The sequence below is a fragment of the Anolis sagrei genome, chromosome 4 (assembly GCF_037176765.1).
Source record: "Anolis sagrei isolate rAnoSag1 chromosome 4, rAnoSag1.mat, whole genome shotgun sequence".
Classification (NCBI taxonomy): domain Eukaryota; kingdom Metazoa; phylum Chordata; class Lepidosauria; order Squamata; family Dactyloidae; genus Anolis; species Anolis sagrei.
This window is the reverse complement of record NC_090024.1, coordinates 165,354,366-165,377,302: the sequence shown is the minus strand read 5'-3', so window position 1 is coordinate 165,377,302 and position 22,937 is coordinate 165,354,366. Positions and strand designations below refer to the sequence as shown.

General features: G+C 38.7%; 1 protein-coding gene across 6 annotated transcripts in view; it reads left to right on the top strand.

The window, feature by feature from the left end:
• The window catches only part of PDE4B (phosphodiesterase 4B), a 298,925-nt gene extending 282,233 nt beyond the window's left edge, over window positions 1-16,692 (top strand). For 5 of the 6 annotated variants that reach the window (XM_060773682.2, XM_060773681.2, XM_060773686.2 and 2 more), the window contains 9 exons: window positions 4,584-4,677; window positions 6,899-7,077; window positions 7,468-7,566; window positions 7,681-7,845; window positions 9,017-9,116; window positions 9,609-9,763; window positions 10,392-10,514; window positions 11,955-12,137; window positions 14,639-16,692. In XM_060773682.2, coding sequence (XP_060629665.2) covers window positions 4,584-4,677; window positions 6,899-7,077; window positions 7,468-7,566; window positions 7,681-7,845; window positions 9,017-9,116; window positions 9,609-9,763; window positions 10,392-10,514; window positions 11,955-12,137; window positions 14,639-15,004 — 1,464 coding nt within the window. In that variant the 3' untranslated portion in view covers window positions 15,005-16,692. Of the gene's footprint in view, window positions 1-3,580; window positions 4,001-4,583; window positions 4,678-6,898; window positions 7,078-7,467; window positions 7,567-7,680; window positions 7,846-9,016; window positions 9,117-9,608; window positions 9,764-10,391; window positions 10,515-11,954; window positions 12,138-14,638 lie in introns of those variants that run through there. The other variant, XM_060773685.2, reaches the window with a different exon arrangement.
• The last annotated feature ends 6,245 nt before the right edge of the window (window positions 16,693-22,937 follow it).

Below are 22,937 nucleotides of genomic sequence, written 5' to 3'. Positions count from 1 at the left end.
GGAGGAGGGAGTAAGCTTGTTTTCTGCTTCCCTGGAGACTAGGATGCGAAACAATAGCTTCAAATTACAGGAAAGGAGAACATGAGGAAGAACTTGCTAACTATGAGAGCTGTTCAGCAGTAGAACTCTCTGTCCCAGGGTGTGATGGAGGCTTCTTCTTTGGAGGCTTTTAAACAGAGGCTGGATGGCCATCTGTTGGGGGTGCTTTGAATGTGATTTTCCTGCTTCTTGGCGGAGGTTGGACTGGATGGCCCATGAGGTCTCTTCCAACTCTCATGATTCTATAATTCTAAGGCAGATAATCCACAATATCTGCTTTGAGCTAGTTTTGAGTCCACACTGCCATATAATCCAATTAATTGTGGATTTTATACAGCAGTGTGGAAGAGGCCTAAGATTTCACATTTTAGTTTGAGATGTATCTAAATTTCAGATCATTCCAACTGGTCATGATGGCTGGTGGATTCTGGGGTTTCATCTTTTTTTTAAAGCAATAGAAGAACCCAATCTAAAAGTAGCCATGGTTGTTGATATTGTTGCTGGGTGTTCAAAAGCTCAAGGAAACGGTGACCTGAATCCTGCTGTGAATTCTAACCAGGATAGAATGCTGATTCTTACTCAGTATACTACTAGTAGAAGTCCTCTTACTTATTATCAGCACACCTATATATCTTAAATTTAACACAAGAGCTTAGACAAGTACATACCAGTTACTACTCATGTGATCCCCCAGCTGTTTCTGTGGTCATCAACTTCAAGCTCCACTCTTTCTGGTGGAAAAAGCCTCCCAAGACCAGTAACTCACTATTTATATAAGCTTCATCCCTCCCCCTCCTACCCTCTGTTTCACATTTTTTAAAGCTAATTTTTCAAAACTTGCAGTAGAATTTCAACCATCTCCCATTTGGTTTTATTTGGGGAATTTCTGGAAGTCCTAGGGGAATCCATGGAGAGAAAACTGGCCCCTCCATCCACATACCCACCCTGGTTTAAGAAACACAATCAATTATTTCTTCTTCATACTAGACAGAGAGATATCATGAGTAATCAATATGAGTCCAGAGTAATGGGTAAAAAATAAATCTTAATTTCTGCCCAGATTACTTTCTTGATTGTGGTGAAAGCGGATGTGTTTGCAGCATGGCACGAACCATATTGAAATAGCGATCTCCATCCTATTGTATGCATCCAGTGAAAAACAAAATATGATTCATTGGCTGAAAAGAAGGTGAATTTCCCTTTGACCAAAACAGCTCTGCTCATAACCATTGTTAGAAGAACAAATGGATCCTAGAATCAACAATGACAAGAAGCAATAAAAATATAAGGATAATCCAAAGTCCATATTTGATAAGATTGTTGATATCACAAAACAACAACTGTTGGTAATTGAATGGACAGTTACAAAACAGTTGACAAAGAACTGTGTATAGTCCTCATTACTCCTTAAATTCTCCCAGTTTGTCAAGGATAGGCCCACTTAATCCTCTACTGTACCCCTTTGTTCGTCTGCTTTTCAAAATGCTAACTCAGTGGTGTGAGAAGGTAGAAGCCTGCCCTTCCAGGTAGGCTTAGGCAAAAGCAAACAGCTGCAGCCACTCCTGTTTTCATCTTCATTTATAATTTTGCCACATTAACCTCACTATGATGTATGTGTGTGTAAGTAAAGGTTTCCCCCTGACAGTAAGCCTAGTCATGTCCAACTCTGGTGGATGGTGCTTATCTCCATTTCTAAGCTAAAGAGCCGGTGTTGTCCGTAGACACCTCCAAGGTCATGTGGCCAGCATGACTGCATGGCGCGCCATTACCTTCCAGCAAAAGCGGTGTCTATTGATGATGGTGATGATAATGATAATAATAATAATAATAATAACCCGAAGGGTGGATTTACTACTATTGATCTACTCATATTTGGGTGTTTTCGAACTGCTAAGTTAGGAGAAGCTGGAGCTCACCCTGCTCCCTGGATTTGAACTGCCAACCTTTTGGTCAGCAAGTTCAGCACTTCAGTGGTTTAACGTGTTGAGCCACTGTATGTGTGTGTATTCATTCTTTACAAGTTCCTAAATTCATACTCATATCTTGAAACCAATTTAGATACACAGACACACACACACAGACACACACACACACACACACAGAGTTTAATAAGAGCCTTTGGTTTTCGTATCTTTTTTTGCTGCTCCACATTGTTGATTTTAGGACTCATTTGTTCTTCTAACAATGGTTCAGAGCAGAGCTGTTGGGCAAAGGAAACAATTCACCTTCTTTGCAGCCAGTGAATCATAAGTTGTTTTTCATTAAATGCATATGTCATATGAAGACATTTAAGTTCATTTCTTTACAGCTCTGTGTGCATGCATCTGCATCCCCTTGAGAAATGAAAAAAAGAAATCTTAACACAGTTCCAAGTAATAGCATAAACTTTCTGGTTCATATGCTTTCTGAGATGATAGCGATTGTGACATCTTTTGGAATGGGGAACAAAAAGAAGTGGATGAAAATAATTTTCCTGGAAGATGGTGCTCTTATGCAAGTTCAAGCCACTAAAAACCATCGTTTGTTATAAAGGAAGAAGCTATGTTATCAGGCCTAGTTTATATTTCCCCCTTTAGCTCTGTAAAAAATATTTCAATGGGTGGAAATGCTGCTAGAATTCCTATGGCGAAGCCATTCTGCTTGCATGACAGTAATCGGAAGGGATGCTTTACAGTAAAGAGGCTGATTGCCATTCAGTCCTGTTGCCATGGCATTCTTTGGACCAGCTGTATATGAATTCTTGCAGGGAGGATGGGAAACGTGGGGGTTTAGAGTTATTATTTAAAAAAAAAAAACTCTTCCAAAGGAAGAAAAAAACTCTTCCCAATTTATGTACTATTTCATTCAGGAAAAAAGTATAAATCCACATTTATTTGTAGGGTTTTCCTAACTCCGGGAGGTGGGGGAGGCAGGGAGAAAGCAGCATGAATATGATTCATTGGTAGTGTCTGTTTATTCCTGATTCATTACATTTCACTGCATAAAGAGATCTTTGCCTGGATTCTTATGTCAACATGGGAGGAGACATGGCTTTGAATGAGCCAGTTCCTTGGAACCCTGACATCTATCCATCACTTTCTATACAAATAATACATTAAAAATTAAAATAAATAAAAATGAGTAAATTCCGGCTTTCATGGATCATAAAACGGATGTAATATTGAGATCTGCTCTGCTGATATAACAGAGCTTGACATGTTCCTGTGTATTACAGAATGGGAAGCAATTTGATATGACTTAGTGAAACATTTAGAAATAAACTTTAGTTTAACATATGCTAGAACAGTATTAGATTTTTTTCAGGAGGTTTTACTCTGTCTGGAAATTCCAAACAAGATTTTATGTCGAAGGAGAAAATGGTGCCGATGTTTTGTTTTTTTAACATCTACATGCTAAGGCAAGCATGAAAGATCCAAATGTGGAGTAAGAGGGGGTTTCCCAGATTGATAATATACTGATTTGGGGAAGGAAGAAGACTTGCTTGAATGCGCACAGGATTTCCTCCATTTTTTTTTAAAAGACGGCTGTATTGCTAAAGTCAGCAGTACCTGCAAAAGCTGTCGTCATTTCTTCTGTGCTGCATTCGGCAAAGGAATACTAATCTGGACTGGGAAACCCCTCTTAAGCCAACTAAGGGACCTGGACTATTCATAATTCATAAGTACTTCAAAGCAGCTTGCTGGAAACATTTGGATTCTCATTGGTTCTTTCGTGCAGTCATCTCCTTCGCATCTTCTTTGTGTTTTGCCAGTGAAGAAGTCTTTAAAGCCTTGGCATGAAGCCATGATTGCTGGAATTTCAGGCTTTTGCAAACAGTGATTTTTCACGTACGAAGCAATTGGGAGTTCCTCTCTCTTTGGAGTCTTCATAGGGGATTTGTTTTGTTTGTTCTTGGTGTGCAGAGGCTCCCAAAATGCCTGAAGCAAACTATTTATTATCTGTGTCATGGGGATACATCAAGGTGGGTTGTTTTTTAAAAAGCAGATAACTAGATCCAATTATGTTCCAGGTATAAAAGATTTAGTATATATTACAATTGTATTTAAACATATAAATGCCTAAGTCAGGAGTAATTTAGAACACAGGCTAGCACTAGAATACTGGTGGAATAATGTGTAAACAAAAAGCATAATTTTATTTTTATAGTAGAAAGTATATTCGTGCTAGCCTTTCATTTTTCCTCTGACAGATATTAATATATGTTGAAATTGCCTTTATAGCATATTGTGGGGAAATGCCTTTTAGGTGTTATTTGATAGCAGTTTGTAGAGGTTTATAATCCATGAAAGCAACAATGATATCTAAATATACCATGGTTTCTAAATATTCAAGAGTTAATCAAAATATATCTAAAAGACTTTTTTTTCTTATACTGACAGCACTATATCCTAAATTCTACCTAATGGTCAAGAAGTATAGTTTATTCCTGAAATTACAGCTTCATGAAGGTTTTTTCTTCTACCCAGTTTATGGATATACAGTATTGCTCAGAAAGAAAACTGACTCATTTTAATTTTAATTTTTAATTTTCTTTTTACCAACAGTTCAAGAGAATGTTGAACCGGGAACTAACACATCTTTCAGAAATGAGCCGATCAGGGAATCAAGTTTCTGAATATATTTCAAACACCTTCCTGGGTAAGATTACAGTGGCAACAAATTCTATGTAGGTAGGATTTGTCAAGCATAGCCAGTAACTATAGGCTATAACTATAACTTCCATAGGCATAGCAGTCTACCATTTCTGATCCAGTTAACATGACATTTCAAAAAAAATATTTAATCTCAGCAAATAGTCAGCAATGTCATGAAAGTAACTGTGGTCATTAAGGGAAATTGGAAAACTGGTGCAAAACCATATAGGTTGCCATATCTCCATTAATATAGTAGTGCTTTATGGGTTGCCATAACACCAACACAACCAAATCCCCTAGGATTAGATTCTATCTCAGGGATTAACCTTCATCATCTGAGTAAACCCGGGTAGTAGATGAAACATATTTTTTAATTATGCCACCTTTGAACAGATGAAAATGTAATGAGTAACACTTAGGAATATAGGAACAGAGTTGGTGGAGAGAGTAGGAAATATGATATTGCAGTCTGCTGCTTAGCAACAAATTATGCTTTCCATAGCTCAGGGAGATGCTTGCAGTTGTTCATTTTAGTTTCTGATGAGGCTGGAAGTTACAGCTGCCACAGCCCATTTTAATCTGGTTTCCACTGCAAGACTTGTCTAGTTCGCATATGATTTAAATGCTGCCAATCTTCTGTGTGTATGTGTGCTGACATTTTCATTGGCTTTCTTGTGTTATGGAAAGAACATGCAACAGCGTTGAATCATTTACACTGTAATACTCTTCCTGAAATCAATGACCACTTACCCAAAGAGTCTTTCTCCAGAAACAAAATATGCTTACGTTCATCTCAAATATATTCTGCTATAGTTCTGATTTTTCAGTTATCAGCATAGAACATAGTCTACAGAAGTTTCAAAGTTTCATTTCCATGTAACTAGAACATAACCCCCATATTTACTAGACTGGTAGCTCGGTGTGATGTTTGATCACGTAGAGCAGGGGTGTCAAACTCATTTTCAATGAGGGTCGTATCATCCTTATGGTTGTCTTGAAAGGGCCATTGAATCCACGAATGGAAAATCCATGGATACAGAGGACCAACTATAATTTCTTTACATGGTAGTTGGTGCTCTTTCGTTTTTATCCATTTTGGGTCCTCAGATGTTCTTGCACAACAACTCTCATTACTTTTAATGATCCACCATGGAGAATGGAGATAATGGGAATTGCATCCCAACAGCACTTATGGCTCTCAGATTGGGGAAACATTAAAGGATACTTTAAAGTCAGCCTTACATCTAAATTCAAACACCACTCTCCTGACAAAACAGAACAAACTGCTGCTTTCCAGATACGACTGTATCACAACTCCTATCAGCTCTAGTCATGATGTCTAATGAGGAGGAATACGGGAGTTGTAGCCTGGCATCTGGAGGGCCACATAAAATGACATGGGCTGGATTTGGACCACAGAACTTATATTTGGCACATGTAATGTAGAGATAAAATTTACAGAATAATATGGCCATTTTGATCTGAAACAAGGCTGCATGCAGCACACATACCAACCCACCACCCAGCAATTTTTGTGGCCCTCTGTGGCAGTTTAAATTTACTTTGCTCCAAAATGTCCCAAATGACCTATTGGTATGTGAAGGGCATTTCAACATTTGAAGCTCCTCCTAGACCACCCCAGGGGTCAACACAATTGACAAGCAGACTTATTTAAGTAAACCTAAAACATCTTCTGCAGAGTCTGCTGTAAACAGTTTCATGTAAATGCCTAAAACAGCCACTAGGTAACATTCAGAAAACCTGTACTGTTGCCAAACATTGAGCAAAGGGCACCCACAAACAGTGCCTAAGGTATTTGGAGGGACTTAGGGACAAAAAAATAGTGTCTTTGTGGGAGTCTTGCAGAGAAGGCTAAAGAAAAACACCCAGAGAAGGCTGTAAACACCCCGCCCCCAAGCCTTCCAGAGTAAACTAATTTAAATCTGAGCTTCAAAACTTTGGCATTTAGTATACTGATATATCTTTTGAATCATGCTTTGCACTTAATTGTAAACTAACACAATTGTAGCACAGGAATAATGGCTTAACGCCATTAATGGCAGTCACTGAATTAATTCATTACATAGGCCCGCATTCATTGCAGGGGTGTTATAACTTCCTAAATAACATAGCAAATGATGTGGAGTGAAATGTAACACCTGGAACATGACATTTGCCTATATTTATTAAAGGTTAGAACTTTTTTCTTCCTTTTGTCCACACAGACAAGCAGAATGATGTGGAGATTCCCTCTCCCACACAGAAAGATAGAGAGAAAAAGAAGAAGCAGCAACTTATGACACAGATCAGTGGTGTGAAAAAGCTGATGCACAGTTCAAGCTTGAATAATACTAGTATTTCAAGATTTGGCGTGAAAACAGAAAAGGAAGACCATTTAGCAAAGGTTTGTGATTCATTGTAGCTACGGTGAAATTCTTGTGAGAGGTGCAAATGGAATATTTTCTGCCCTAGGGTGGTAAGAACTCTCGCTCTGCTCCCCTTTTTAATGATAAGGTTGTAGTTTGGGGAGAGAGTATTATCAATTACTCCATATTAAAATTAATGTTCTTAATCAGTATATCCCTAAGCCTGGAGTATTAGAATTTATTGATCTATGTATTTACAGATGTAGACCCTTACATCTTGCTCTTAAACTGGCCAACGCACATTTTTGTTCCACAAATGTTAGAACTGTTGCTGGGTATATTTGACAGTTGTAAGATATAGGCAATCTATTTGTAGTTACATTATGCACTTATTAATTAGTTGTTACTGGATTTTTTTTTCTTTTTAGGAGCTGGAGGATCTGAATAAATGGGGTCTAAACATATTTAATGTTGCAAGATATTCCCACAGTAGACCTCTCACCTGCATTATGTATGCAATATTTCAGGTTTGTAAGTTTGATTGATTTGTTATTATTCATTAGTATAGATGGCTACATTCTCAACTATAGTCCCCATCCCTCCATCTCTCCATAATTAAAACTTTACTTTACTTTGAACAGGAAAGAGATCTGCTGAAGACATTCAAGATCTCATCGGACACCTTTATAGCTTACATGATGACTTTAGAAGACCACTACCATCCCGATGTTGCCTACCACAACAGTCTCCACGCAGCTGATGTGGCTCAGTCAACTCATGTTCTTTTGTCTACTCCAGCCTTGGATGTGAGTAGATTGTCCCCACCCTAATATAAAATATACAAATTGTAATCATGCATTAGTCTTGGGTTATTCTGTTTTCTTATTCCATGAGGTCTCAGTTAGCTTTCAAAAGAAAATGTGCAGGATTCATTCAGTAGTTTTGACAACATTTCCAGAATGGTTGAGGTGTTTCCTTCCATTTTTGGATGATAGGAAAATGCATGTGAGCTCATGACCCAACCGTGGTACTTGGATGGGAGATTGCCAAAACACCTGGGGATGCACAGTTGAGACCAGTGGTTCTCAACTGTGGGCCCCCAAGTGTTTTGGCCTACAACTCCCAGCCAGTTTACCAGCTGTTAGGATTTCTGGGAATTGAAGGCCAAAACATCTGGGGATCCACAGGTTGAGAACCACTGGTGTAGACTATATTTCAGAGGAAGAAATTAGCAAAACCACCTCTTGAATACTCCTGGTCCTTCATGTTGCCATAAGTCAACACGTGACTTGAATCCACATACACACACAGAGAGAGAGAGAGAGAGAGAGAGAACTAGTGGTGTTGTTGTAGAAGTTTCATAGCTAAATCACAGGACTACAGTTGATGTGAAGGAGCCATGCAAATCCTCTGCATGACTTGGGCAAATCGCATTTTCTTTGCCACACAGAAAGGCAAAGGCAACCCCTGTCTTAACAAACCTTATCAAGAGTTACCATAAGTTGGAAAAACTTTAAGAGACACAAAAAATGTTTACTAGCAGCTAAATCATTGTTCATGAAGTGGGATATAGTTTAATTTGGACATATTGCTAGTAAAATTAATTTAGGTCTTGAGTTATCTGCTTAAAGCTTTTTGTCACCCTAAACAACAACAACAGAGCCCTAGAACAGCTCATAAATATTAATAATTTGACAGTCCCTACTCTTAACCTTAAAATCTGAAAGACATAACACAAAAGGAAAGTGGGGGTGGGGGATAGGGGAAGGAGGGAGGTTGTTGTAATAGGATCACATAGATAAAACAACAAGAACAACAAACTTTTTTTCATGGGAAAACTTAATGTATATTGTCAATAATATTTTTTTACCTGAAATATTTACCTAATGTCTGTGCCATGATTTCTGTTGAGTGGTAAGCAAGTTGTTCATAAGTTTGTAATTGTGATGTATTTGTTCCTTCTCCCTTTTCGGCTAGGCTGTCTTTACGGATTTGGAAATTCTTGCAGCAATTTTTGCAGCTGCAATTCATGATGTGGATCATCCGGGTGTCTCCAACCAATTTCTGATCAATACAAGTGAGTCATGGACTTATTAAATGCATTCAAACATATCCAAGTATCACCAGTTCTGGCCTGTTTATCTCATGAATCCAGTGTACTAATGTAATATTACATTCATATAGATTCTATACCATGTACTCACTAATCTGTACAGTGTAATATCCCAACGATGAAAGAATTGATTTAACATTGTAAAGCACTTCTAGAGAGAACAGCTTGGAAGTGTCAGGCCCAATTTCCCAATGCAGCCAACGCTCAAAAGCAACATAGGTCTGTGCTGATACATTTTTCATGGTATTTGCTGACAAATCTATTCCTGGCTGACAAACTTATGGCTGAACTTTCATTACACCTGTCTTTCGGATTCTTTTAAAGCAGTGCAAGTAAAAGGAATGCACAAAATGATGGATATGTTGTCCCTCTCATTTCCTTATGCTCTGTAATTTCTAACACACTGAAATCATGGGTTTTACTTAATAGTATCTACTTATGCTTCCTTTCTTCCAGATTCTGAACTTGCCCTAATGTACAATGATGAGTCTGTTTTAGAAAATCACCACCTTGCTGTGGGTTTTAAGCTGCTACAAGAAGAAAATTGTGACATCTTCCAGAACCTGACCAAGAAACAACGTCAAAGTCTCAGGAAAATGGTGATAGACATGGTAAGAATTTTAGTACCTGCTAGCCATCTTGCTAGTAGTAGTAGTAGTAGTAGTAGTAATAATAATAATAATAATAATAATAATAATAATAATAATAATATCTTTATTTGTATCCCACCACCATCTCCCCAAAGGGACTCGGAGTGACTAAAAACCACTCCAAAGTGCCGCACATACAATAAAAACAATTACAAAGACATAAAAGTGATCAAAACATAAGCAGACACCCATAAAATATCACACAATAATATTAAAATTCCAAATTCATAAAACGCAGTTGTAACTGCAGATAAAACTGATTGAATTCGATAATGAACCCAGTGCCAAAGTGTTGCCACCAAGTCCTCAGATTGACCCTTAAAATCTTCTCAAGATCAAAGGTTTGTTTAAAAAGCCATGTTTTAAACAAGTCTATACTAGATCGGAAAGCTTGAAGAGAGGGAGCTAACCTAATAGCTCTTGGGAGGTTATACCAGAGCCAGGGGACTACCACCAAGATGGTCTTCTCTCTCTCTCGTCCCCTTCAATCGTGTTTGAGACTGTGGTGGGACCAAGAGAAGGGCCTCCTGTATAAAATGGAATCCTACTTTTCCCTTTCCTTGTAATAATACTTTCTCTTTCTGCACAGGTCTTGGCAACAGATATGTCAAAGCATATGTCTCTTCTGGCTGACTTAAAAACCATGGTGGAAACTAAAAAAGTGACAAGTTCTGGTGTTCTCCTTCTGGATAATTACACAGATAGAATACAGGTCAGTATGGGAGAGGATTTTCGTTTAATTTTAGAAAACATTGTATGCTATATGTCTTCATTTACTTAAAGAGTGTGAGGCAGGAAAATAGAAAAAAAGTTAATCACCAAACTGATAGTGGTGCAAGTGTGTTGTTCTCTTCACTCATAACTTTGGAGCCCCTTTCAGTGCCAAAAGACAACTTCCCTGGGAAAAAAACTTTTTCAGAAAGTTATGTGGTAGCATTTGTCCAAGCCATCCAGAACTGAAATATATTAGAAAGAAAACTGTAATAAGTACAGAGCCTTAGAGCAGGTGAGGTAGAATTTGATTGGATGTCTCTTTGTCCATTGCAGCATAAACTATTTTTATACCACAGTTACATGAGGGAGTAGAACTAAATCAAGCACATTTTGCACATAAATACTGCTGCTCGTAGGATGCATCTTCAGATTATAAGCATTACAATCACATCAGTCTTTTTTTAAAAAGAGGAATGGGATTGTTAGTACTTCTGGAATTTTTCTTCCTCCTGATGATTCCTCCTTCCAGCCCACCTGGAGAAGACAAGATCTCATAGACCTGAGGATTATTAAATTAGTCTAATATTGTATAACTGACAAGCTTGCTTTTTATGGATTTTAAGAATTAAAACTTGCCATAATTGGTGAAGTAAAAGAAAGGATCCCTTTCCTAAAAGAAGGGAACAGTGACTAAACAAAGATCACTGAACAAATCAGATAGTTGATTTGGAATTTAAACCTAGGCTACTGAGTTCTTGACTGACTCTTTAGTCCAGTAGTTCTCAACCTATGTGTCTCCAGAAATCCTAACAGCTGGTAAATTGACTGGGATTTCTGGGAGTTGTAGGCCAAAACACCTGGGGACTCATAGGTTGATTACCACCTATCTAGTCACTTCACCACTGTGGTTCCTGATAAGATTTGTTGAACCCCCCAGGACTGAACCAGTGATCTTTAGATAAAAGTGAGCCAAAGACAAGGCATATGAGTGTCCATTCTTTCTCTCTTCCATACTTGGTCATGTTTAACTCATGAGCAGGGTAGAATAATGTCCTGAACAGAGCTGAACCAAAGGAAATCATATGAGGACATTATGAAGTAAGACATATCCAGTTGGTTCTACTTTACTTTCCAAGCCTAGTATTCAGCACAGAGCTTGTGGAATTGGCACAGATCAAATACATTGCTTCTACAGCATATCCACAGTTAATTAAGCTGACATTAAGTGACCTCTCACATTTGCATATTGTCTTAGTAAAAATGTATTCTATGCAGTTACCTTTCCTAATATATTCCAAACTAAGAGTATTTTTGTGACCAAGATGTTCTTCCTGCAATGCAAAATTGTACTGAAATGTGTGCCAGCGTGTACAGAACAAAATGTTGCTCTGTCTGATTAGATGAGCCTTCAAATTAATGCAGGTTTTTGCAATTACAGGTTCTCCGAAATATGGTCCATTGTGCTGATCTCAGTAACCCCACAAAATCTCTTGAACTCTATCGGCAGTGGACTGACAGAATCATGGAAGAATTTTTCCAGCAAGGGGACAAAGAACGGGAGAGAGGAATGGAAATCAGTCCAATGTGTGACAAACACACAGCATCTGTGGAGAAATCTCAGGTAGGATCACGATAAATTTGATCAGAGTTCTTGCCACTAGAGCATGTTTTATAAGTTTATAAGATCCATGCTGCAGAGTTATAGCAGTTTGGCACCATATTAACTGCATTGGCTCAATGCTACAGAATTCTGGTATTTGTAAAAAATAAAAAAAAGATATTTACCCTTCACTATCAGAGAGATTTGTTGCAATAACAAATTACAAATCCCAGGATTCTATAAAATGATGTTATAGTAGTTAAAATGGTGATATGTTGGTATAATTATGCAGTGGTTAAAAGTTGTTTCAGAGTGCTATAATTCTGCAGAGTTGATGGGAGGTGACTCTATTAAAACTTATGCTACAACTTCTTTCAATTAGTCTCAATGGTGCTCCAAGATCTCTTTGTTTAAAAGCCAGTTTGCTTATTTGGTTTGAGCTGTCTGCTGGGAAATTTAGTTTTCAATTTAGTTTACAACTACAAGCAGTTCAGGAGGCTTTCTTTATGGATATGAAGTGAGAAAGAATCCCCTCTTTCCAATAACCAAACAAAGGCTATTTAACTTAAGAGATCTGTATGTAGCATACACTGCAGGAAGTTTTCATCACCTTCTGGCTTAGGTTACCTCAACAATTACAATGGAATTGTAATGGCTTGTTCAACATCCTGTTGTGTCTGAAAGGATGTGAGTGTGATTTCCAAAGCAAACATCCTAACACTTAGATGGGTTCCTCCGAGAGCTGTTTTCCTGCCTATAGAATTGCTTTCCAAGAGCTTTTGGAGTGAAATGTCAAACTCTGGCCAAGTAGAAGACTTCCACATATTTTTTATGGCTTTCGAGTGCTCTGTCCTTTACTTGTTTACCGCACAATGAAGAGTAATTCCACTTAGAACTTCTTCACAGATGTAATATTTATATTCTTCATTATTTCTCCACAATGGCACATTATTTCTAGATGCAAGGAGATGATGCCTCATTTATGTTTCCATGCGGCACACAATTTAGTGATTTCAAATTACTATCTGTGTGTGTGTGTGTGTGTGTATCCACACACACACATACACATGTACATACATATCCTGAAAATGTACCCAGCTCTCTCTATTTAGCATACAGCACAACATCAGGGAATTCCAGTGTGTTGCTAAGTCTGAATCAAGATGCTGGTTCTTATCTGTGAAACACTAAAATGGGTTGAGACTCGTGGCATACCTAGTCCATTTGACACCCACTGTGCATCATTGTTAACACTCCTCTCCCGTCTACAAAAAAATAGATTTCAGTAATAATTATAAAATGAAATGTTTAATAATGACCAGAAATGAAACACAGACCGTGAAAAAAAGTGGTATACTGAGTGGATGTATTACCAACTGAGATGGCTGAACTAATCTGGTTCCCCTCTATTTTTTTTTTAAAAAAATGCAAAATCTCTCTCCCTCCCTCTTTGTGTCTCACTCTCACACAGACACACACCACCACTACCAGTTTGCACCCATTCACTAGATTAGCTTAGTTTGTGAGGCCTGTCACTACTAAGAAGCACTTCCCAACATTTTGCAGACATAAACCTTGTATTTTCTCCTTATCTCCTGAATATAGGAGATTTGGCCTCTTGGGTAAGGAGCTCTGGCTTAATTCCAGGATAGCTTGTCCTCACGACTGCCACCTCCTAGCAGAAAATGCCATCTCTGTATTTATTTATTTACTTACTTTACTTGTATACTGCTCTTCTCAGCCATCACACGACTCAGAGCAGTTAACAACCAGTATCAACAACACAGTACAAAATCATTAATCATTTAAAACAGTAATATCTGGTCAAATGTACCCCCATTTGACCAGAGAGGAGCCTTCTTTTCCTACCTTTCCTGCCTCCTACCCTTCCTGTGCCCAGAAGGTATATATAATCTGCTCAACCTGAAGCCATTTAGACCTTCCACTCAAAGCTTTTTCCTCCAGGGTAGGGAGGAGGCTATTCTCTTCCATTAGAGAATAGGAAAGTAATAATTATTTTGAGCAATCTCCATTTTTTCCATATGATGACGGCAGTATGGCTTCACAGGGCCTGGGCCAACCCATAGGAAGCTGAAAGGGACTTCTTTGTTTCCTTTCCCACATCATACAACACTGCTTGAGACCATTTGAATCTGCCCTGAAACTTCTTTTCAGACACTGTTAATTGTCCCTGCAAAACAGGGACATTTCTATTGAAAAATCCTGATTATGAAATTTTTTACTTTGGATGGCAATGAAGATAGTGTTTTTTCATTCACCTTTTAATGGATTTTAATGCTCATTCTGTCTTGACCTAAATAAGATTTACATTCTTGTTTGTAACTGGTTTATTTAATTGATTTGATCAATTTCCTTATTTTACTAGTTCTTTTGTTCTATTTAATTTGACCTCATCTTAAACGCCCATTGGATGATGGTACAGTTCATAAATTGTCTAATAAATGTTGCCACTTTCCAAGAGTTTAGAGTTGTAATACTAAGCACTTATGTTTGCTTTACAGGTTGGTTTCATTGATTACATTGTGCACCCGCTTTGGGAGACCTGGGCAGACCTAGTACAGCCCGATGCCCAAGACATCCTGGATACCCTAGAAGACAACAGAAATTGGTACCAGAGCATGATTCCTCAGAGTCCCTCTCCTCCCCTTGAAGAGCGCAGCAGAGACTGTCAAGGCCTGATGGAGAAGTTCCAGTTTGAGCTGACCCTTGAAGAAGAAGACTCAGACGGGCCCGAGAAAGAGGGTGACGGGATCAGCTATTTCAGCAGTACAAAGACACTCTGCGTGATTGACCCCGGAAGAAGGGATTCCCAAAGGGAAACTAATATAGAAATTCTGGCAGAAGATACATCACCCATTGATACTTAATATACTGTATCTGTGTTGGTGAATTTGAATATTTCATGCACATGCAGGTTGTCTTGCTGACAAGCCTGAAATCTAGGTCTTGGGCCAGCATCTACCATTGGTTAGAAGACCTTTCCAGCTACTTGAGATTGGAGTCAGGGTTAAAGAGGGTGTAGTGACTGCTCAGGAAATTAACAGGTGATTTATATTGCAGTGTCAAGCTTTGTCAGCCAAAAAAAAATACACAAAATCCTTTTGGTGGTCTAGAGCCAGTGTGAGTTGTTACTGAACAAGCCTGATAGGGAATGACACACAACGGAAACATTTTCTATTCTTCAGAGGTTGTGAAACCTAGACAGGTCTGACAGCTAGAACTACTGATTCATAACTCTGCATTTAAAACTTGTCCACCTGTCTGCAGACCCGTGTGCCTTTTTTATAAACACTTCCACACCTTTTTGAGAGACCTACTAAATACGCAACATAACGTGTTTGATATGGTTGTATAATTTTTTAAATTATTATTATTATTCCTGTTTTAAAGAAAGTCTTCCTTTTAAAGGGCAATACTTGTTACTTTATTGCAGTTTAATCACTTTGACTCACTAAATAAAGCAGGGTGCCCTCTTTTCATAATTGCACATTCATTTGGTCACTTTATCAGTCTGCCAGACCTGTGTAACTCCTCTATTTGCTTGCTGCTGAAAAACAGTATTTTCCACTCAAACTGTTTTTGGCTTCTGTTGTGCACAGGATAAAAGTGTCGCTTTGTGTTCTTGTAGCACAATGCAGCACATGTAAGACAAAACAAAACCCAGCATACTGAGGTAGCGTGATGTGCATTCTCTCCTCATTGTCTTTTCCCCTCTTTTAACTCAGTGGAAGTTGTATGCTTTAAGTCCTCTTGTGTTTCTTTTTCCAGCATAGCTCATGTCAGCTAAATTAAGTCTCCTTTTTCCTCCTGCACTTGCCTTGAGCTCTAACGTGTCCAGTACTGTTTATAACAGTGTATTTATTACTTAATGTATATACTGTAATGTTTTGTAAGTATTAATTTATATAAATTAACATTGCCTGTCAGCGGTGATGTTACTTATGTAGAAGACTCTGGATGAGAGTTGCCTTTCTTGTAACCTTTTGTATTGCATCACATAGAAGAACCTGAACATAGCTTAAGAGAGACATATGGAACCCAGAGAGGGCATTCAGAGGGCATTGGCTCAGGGGGATTCATTTTCACTAGCATTTGTTGGATAGAGACTTTCAAGAGTCTGTTCAGATGATGTGAAACTACTGAAGCTCTGGGAGAGAGCTCCCCGGTAAAACACCACAAATGTTACGTGTCTTTTTCCAATTTACGAACAAGCCAATGTGAATTTCTATTACAAAATGTGAACTGATATGTTATAATTGTGCTGTGAAACTTCTTCCAACAAAGCTTGTAAGGCATGTACACGGTGCCAATTTCAGTTTGTAAAAACTCTGTTTCAAGCTTTCAGTCCAACTTGTGACTAACTAGTTAATGAAAATAGCACAGTTGTGCATGATCAATGGGTTTGTATGTCTGTTGAACACTGCATTGTTCAAGATGGTTATTTTATTGTTTCAAAGTTTCACAATTGTAATGTTGTTATAGTATTATATATTGTGTTCAGATGCATTCTTAAGAGATTTTTATATGAAGTGAATAAATGAAAGCATGACTTAGATTGCATTCTCATGTATATCCTCTTTTGTTAGCTACTTTGTCTCAGCTGTATGGGTTCTGAATCTAACACATACTTCCTAGACATCTTGTTTGATGTCCTGCATTCACACACATAGACAGTAATGCTCCATGTGGCTCTCCTAGAAACTGTCAAGCCACGGAGGACCACTGCCACAACTGCCTGCCAGCCAGGGTCACAAATGCAAGCAGCAACACCCAGGAGCACCAAAAGGAAAGAGGACCAGTACCATTCTCCTGATCCAGGAAATTGATAGAAATTCAAGAGATTTACACTAATGGTAACCACCACTGCTGATCACCTCCCTGCCCCCCCTTTTGCCCATAGATAGCAGACGGCCACCATAGTGGTGTGATGAAATGGAAATCAATGCGTAGTTCACATTTGATCAGCACACACACTGCCTTGTCAGAGAAAGAAAATAAACCATGCAGATATGAACAGTGAAGAACAAGTAGTTTACACTTTGTAATTCAGAACAACATATTTACAGTCATGTGATCAGTTGCATCGACTCACATAATGACCTTTTATAAGAGATTGAAAATGGTCTTTCTTTGTCCATGTGGATAATCCCCTTCAGCAGCTCATGAAGCAAGAGCACATTCCAAGCTCTCTCTCTCTCTCTCTGCTTCCTTCAGCTTCTCTCTTGAGAACCTGCATAGCTCAAGCCTGAAAAATGTAACAGTATCCAAAAGCCCCAGGCTCAGCCAGCTCCCCGGGCATAGTCCAACAGATCAACTTTATGCATCTTATATTACAGTTGACACACACACATTAACAGATTCCTTACATGCTCCAATAAGTGGCCCCTATGGCTTGATGGCAAGTCTGGCAGAAACAGCTGGCATTCTGTACTGCAGTGATGAGTTCAAAACCTGGAATTATGATTGTGTAACTACTCCATATTAACTAAGTATGAAGGTGACAAACTGGAAATTAAGCACATGCATTACCTTTGGTGATGGTGCCTATCCCACATCATGCTCAACCTGTTGACAGGACTAAAGAGCCTCTCAAGACAAGAAAATGTCTTTGAAAGTTTCAGGTTTATTTTAGAGATTTGCATGGTGTTTTATTTATCCCAAAATATTTCCTGGGAACTCCCACCAATACCAAGGATTTTCCATTCCTATTTCCCAGATCAGTTCTTTCCAAAAGGAAATGTTTCTCTATTTGGTTGTCTGGTTGTATCATCCTGGAACTATCTGCTATCCGTAAACACAACTACTATTTCCAAGACACACTAATACATACTATTCAATCAAAGTGTAAAAAATAACTTTTATATCTTGTCGCCTTACACTGGTTGAAGCTACCCACCCACCCAATTCAGTATGTAATTTAGACCCCAGAAGTTACTTTCAAAGTAAACCTTTTAGGAGAGGAATAAAGTATTTGCTTCTGAAACCTTCTTCTTTTCTCTACATGGGAACACATTTTAATAATAATAAATAAAATCTCAAGATAACTCGTGATCTTCCAGTACATGGGACAATAGGTTCAAATCGCAGGAAAAGAAAACCCATCTAAACATTAGAAAGACCTCTTTAGCAGTGGGATATGCTACCTTGGAATGTGGCGAAGTCTCCTTCTCTAAAGGTTTATAAGGATAGGTTGGATAGCCATCTGTTGGGGGTGCTTTGAGTGTATCTTCCTGCATGACAGGGTTTATTTATTTATTTATTAGTTACAGTACTTAGATTCTACCCTTCTCACCCTGTAGGGGACTCAGGTCAGATAACAATGCACATATATGTGGCAAACATTCAATGCCATTTAGACATACAACATATGTAGACAAACACAGTGGCATTTAACATTCCAGCTATTCCGGCTTCATGAGGGTATGCTCGATTGCGGTCACAGGGGGAGCTGCCACTTCCATGTCCACTTGTGACACCAAGTCCTTTGATAGAGTACTTCCTCATTCTTCTGCATGCTGCTGGAAGGTTTTATGGCATTGTAAATTTGTTAAATTAGCCTCCCCACATAAAGCGGTACCTAAATTTCTTACTTGACAGATACAACTGTCTTTCAGGCTGCATAGGTTGACAGCAAGCTAGACTATTAATGGTTGGGAGCTTACTCTGACCCGGGCTGGCTTCGAACTCATGACTTCTCAGTCAGTAGTGATTTAATGCAGCTGGCTACTAACTAGCTGCGCCACAGCCCAGTTGGAATATATAGCCTTTGTGATATCTTCTAATTCTATGATTCTAAGATGCTTGTACTATAATTCCTAGATTTCACAGTTGTTTTACTGCCTGCAGATATAGAAATAAATTGTCAGTTGGAGCTTGTTCAACTGCCTCTGTACTTGGATTATCGCCTAGGTTGAGGATGTGCTATGTAACACCCACCATTTCCAAATTTTCAATTGTGATTCAGCCACATTTATTTCCGATTGCAGAATAATTGCAAAAATGGTTAATGTTGTAGAAGAAACTGATATTGTATTCACTTGGTTCTTTTAGTAATACAAATCTTCCTGAAATGTCAACATCATGCTAAAGACATTGGCTTGCATCCTGTTGGTGTTCTACATATACATAAGTTATCTTCCCACCTCATCACACTTGGGGTTTCTGGGCCCTTTCTCCTTTTCTGGGATGGGGCATACCAATCACTATCAGATGATGCTGTCTTGGCCCAGGCATGTAGCTGGGGGGGGGGGGGCTTGAGGGGCTTCAGTCCCCCCCCCCCCCCGAAATTCTCATGATGGTCTGTGAGAAGGTCTTACTGGTGCATTATTTAAACTGTTATGTTTATTCATATCATGATCTGATCATCATACGCAATATATCCCATATGCATAGGGGTATTGGGGAAACGATACAAAAGGTTTGCTAGGGTAGACCCTCTTTCACTCAGACTCAGCCCCCCCCCCAAATCAAATTCACCCCCCCCCCCGCCGGGACTTCCGGTGCGCGAGCATGGCGGAGAGCTGGGCACCTTAGAGCTCCGCTAGTGTGCCAGCCTTGACCAGGCGACTGGGTAGAGCTCAAGCTCCCTTCCCGACCTCGGATCGAAGAGGGGGAACTGCGAAACCGGGGGGACCCGCCGACGGTCTACAAGGGGACCCTCTCCTCAAGAGGGGGCTCCAAATAGACCCGGCAAGGGCCCCAAGGTACGGCGAGTCGCGGCGAGGCGTCTAGGGATTTATCCCGATCTATCTCCAGCCACGCGCTTTTTAAAGCAAGAGACCGAAAAGAAGAACTCAAGTAAGTAAACAAGAAAGGTGACGGGCGAGGAGGGAGGAAAGCCCCCAGAGCGGGAGGTTAAAGAGAAGAGACGGGGTTGTGGAAAACTCCACAAGGCAAACGGAAAGAGGACAATACCCCATGAAGAGAAATTGAAAAGTTATGAAAGAGTGAAAAGACTATGAAAGACTGCAACTAGCAGCACGAGTGCTTTAGAAAGTGCGAATTTGTGAGTGTGGAACTTCCCTCTCTACCCTTGGTATCTAATAGCAAAATTAAGATTTTGGAAAACGCATGGAACAAACCAAACAAATTAAATAATTAAAACCCCAATAGCTGACCTTGAAGAGAGCCAGCGGGGGAGGCTGTGTTGTGTCTTCGTCCAAGAAGGCTTCTGCGCAGCCGCGCAGCCGCAGGTCCCACGAGGAAAGAAGAGGCGAAGCACCGCGAGAGAAGCGGGCGAGATCTTGGACGAGAGCTGAAGGAACGCGAGATTTAAAAGAACGCGAGAACACAGACGAGACCAGGGGCGAGAATTCGGAAGCCATCCAGGAAGTGTCAAGTAAAATAAAGAGAGCGAAGGCGAACGGCGCAAAAACAACAACAGAGCAAGACAAGGAAAAGACAGAGAAGAACGAGGAGCGGCAGAAAAAAACGGAGGAGGAGTCTACTTATAGCGAAAGGAGTAAGTGCAACAGAGAAACGAGACAAAGCGAACCACAAACACAGTGAATTTACATAAATAATAAAAAAAAATAATAACAAAAGGGAATAAGGACAAATAAGGATAAATAATAAACACATACAAAAGAGGGGGAAGCAAATTAAAGGGAAAATAAGAAGGGAAAACATAAGAATATAAGAAGATAAACAAAAAATAAATAAATAATAATAATAATAATAAATAATAAAGAAAATTAATAAGTAAAAATTAAAATAATAATAATAAAAAAAACAATTATTAAAAAACCTCTAAAGTTTATCAAAAAATAAAACAAAACAAAATTAGAACCAACAAAGAACGAAGAACCAAATAAACAAAATAAGCAAGGAAATAAAGGAGAAATAATCAAGAAAGCAAAAACAAAATAGGAAAAAACGACTAACCACAAATAAAGGAATAAGCAACAGCGACTATAAAAACAAGAGATAAAGTAAGCACCCGATTAGACGGACTCAAATGTGGGCAGACCTTAAAAATTTAAATTTGTTTCAAACAGGGCTACCCAAACTAAAGGAAGAAATAATGGCAGGAAAAGCCAAGAAAGAGAAAGAGCTCAAAGAAACAAGTAAAGAAACGAATAAAGAATCCAATAATGAAATAAACAAAGAAGTTACCAAAGAGTTAGTGAACACAGTAAACACGCCAAGAAGACTGTCCATAGGAGAAGATGGAAGATTGAAGGAGTTACTGAAAGAGATTAGAACCATCGGAAAGGAACTGAAAGCAATGAACGAAAAACAAGATGCGTACCAAAAGGTCGCTCAAGAACAGATGGCCGAACTAAGAAATGAAATAAAGGCAGAACTAGGTGCGATGAAGAAAGATTCGGAAACGATGAAAGAAGAAATAAACGAACTGAAGAAACAGAAAACCGAACAAGAGAAAAGGCAAGAGACGTCCGAGGAGAAGATAGGATCACTGGAATTACTACAACAGAAAATCCAAACAAGACAAGAAGTTCTAGAACGGAGAGAGATGGAATTTCAAATACGGATGAGGAATATACATGAAGAAAAAGAAGAAAATCTACGAGAAATAATCACGGAAGTCCTTGCAGAGTTACTTCAAAGTACTAAACAATACATGGATGAACAACTAGATAGAATCTACAGGATCAACACGAACTACGCAAGAAAAAATAAAACAGACAGAGATGTCATAATCCAACTGACAAGAAGAACAACCAGGGACGCGATTTTAAAAGCAAACACTGGAAAATCAATATACTACAAAGGGAAAAGAATAGTAATCCTGAAAGAATTTCCGACAACAATAATTAACAACAGAAGAAAATATAACTTCTTGACAGAAGAATTGAAGAAACAAAATGCAAGATTCCGTTGGGAGAAAGACGAAGGCCTCATGACGACATATAAAGGTCAAAGATATTGGATTAAAACAGTCGAGAGAGCGAGACAATTCTATAAAGGAATAAAGAAGGAAGATTCGGAAGAAGAAGAAGAGGAGGAGGAAATGACAGAACCAAGAAGGAAACAAAACAAAAGACAACGACTCATCTCACCCAATAAAGAAGACCTCGAAGCAAGAAGAGACTACTTGAACCAACAAATAGAAAAGTACATCAACGAGGAAAGGATCAGAAACCTAGGGAAGCAACAGGAAGAAGAGAAACAGGAAGAGAGAGTAAAGGGACTAGGAGAAGGACAAGAAGAGGAAGGACAAGAGAAAGAAGAAAGACACACTTTGTAAAATGTTTTCAAATATTAAAATTTTCTGTAATAATGTGAATGGTTTAAATGGCCCCAATAAAAGAAATAAAATTTTTAATAATTTAAAGAAGAGAAAGTTTCAAATTATTGCCCTACAAGAAACCCATATAGCCAGCAAACATGTCGCACACCTCGAGGATAAGAAACTGAGAAAAGTTTTTTACTCATCTGCTTTGGAAAAAAAAAGAGGTGTAGCCACCTACATTACAAACAATATAGAAGCTGAACTTGCCTTCAGAGATCAGGAAGGCAGAATGGTAGGGGTACTTATAAACTGGAAAAACACCAAAATCCTAATTTGCAATATATACGCACCGAATAACGCAAAATCTAAATTCGTGAAACTATTAGAAACAAATATAACTAATCAAGTGTTTGATAAAATAATGATACTGGGTGATTTTAACGGTGTAATCGACAAAAATCTAGATAAAACCACAAAACAAAAAGGCCAACCGAAAGAAAATGTAGGTACCCTGCCAAAATACTTTAAGAATATGATGAAAGATTTAAAGATGGAGGATGTATGGAGAACGAAGAATGGAAATAAACAGGACTACACTTTCTTCT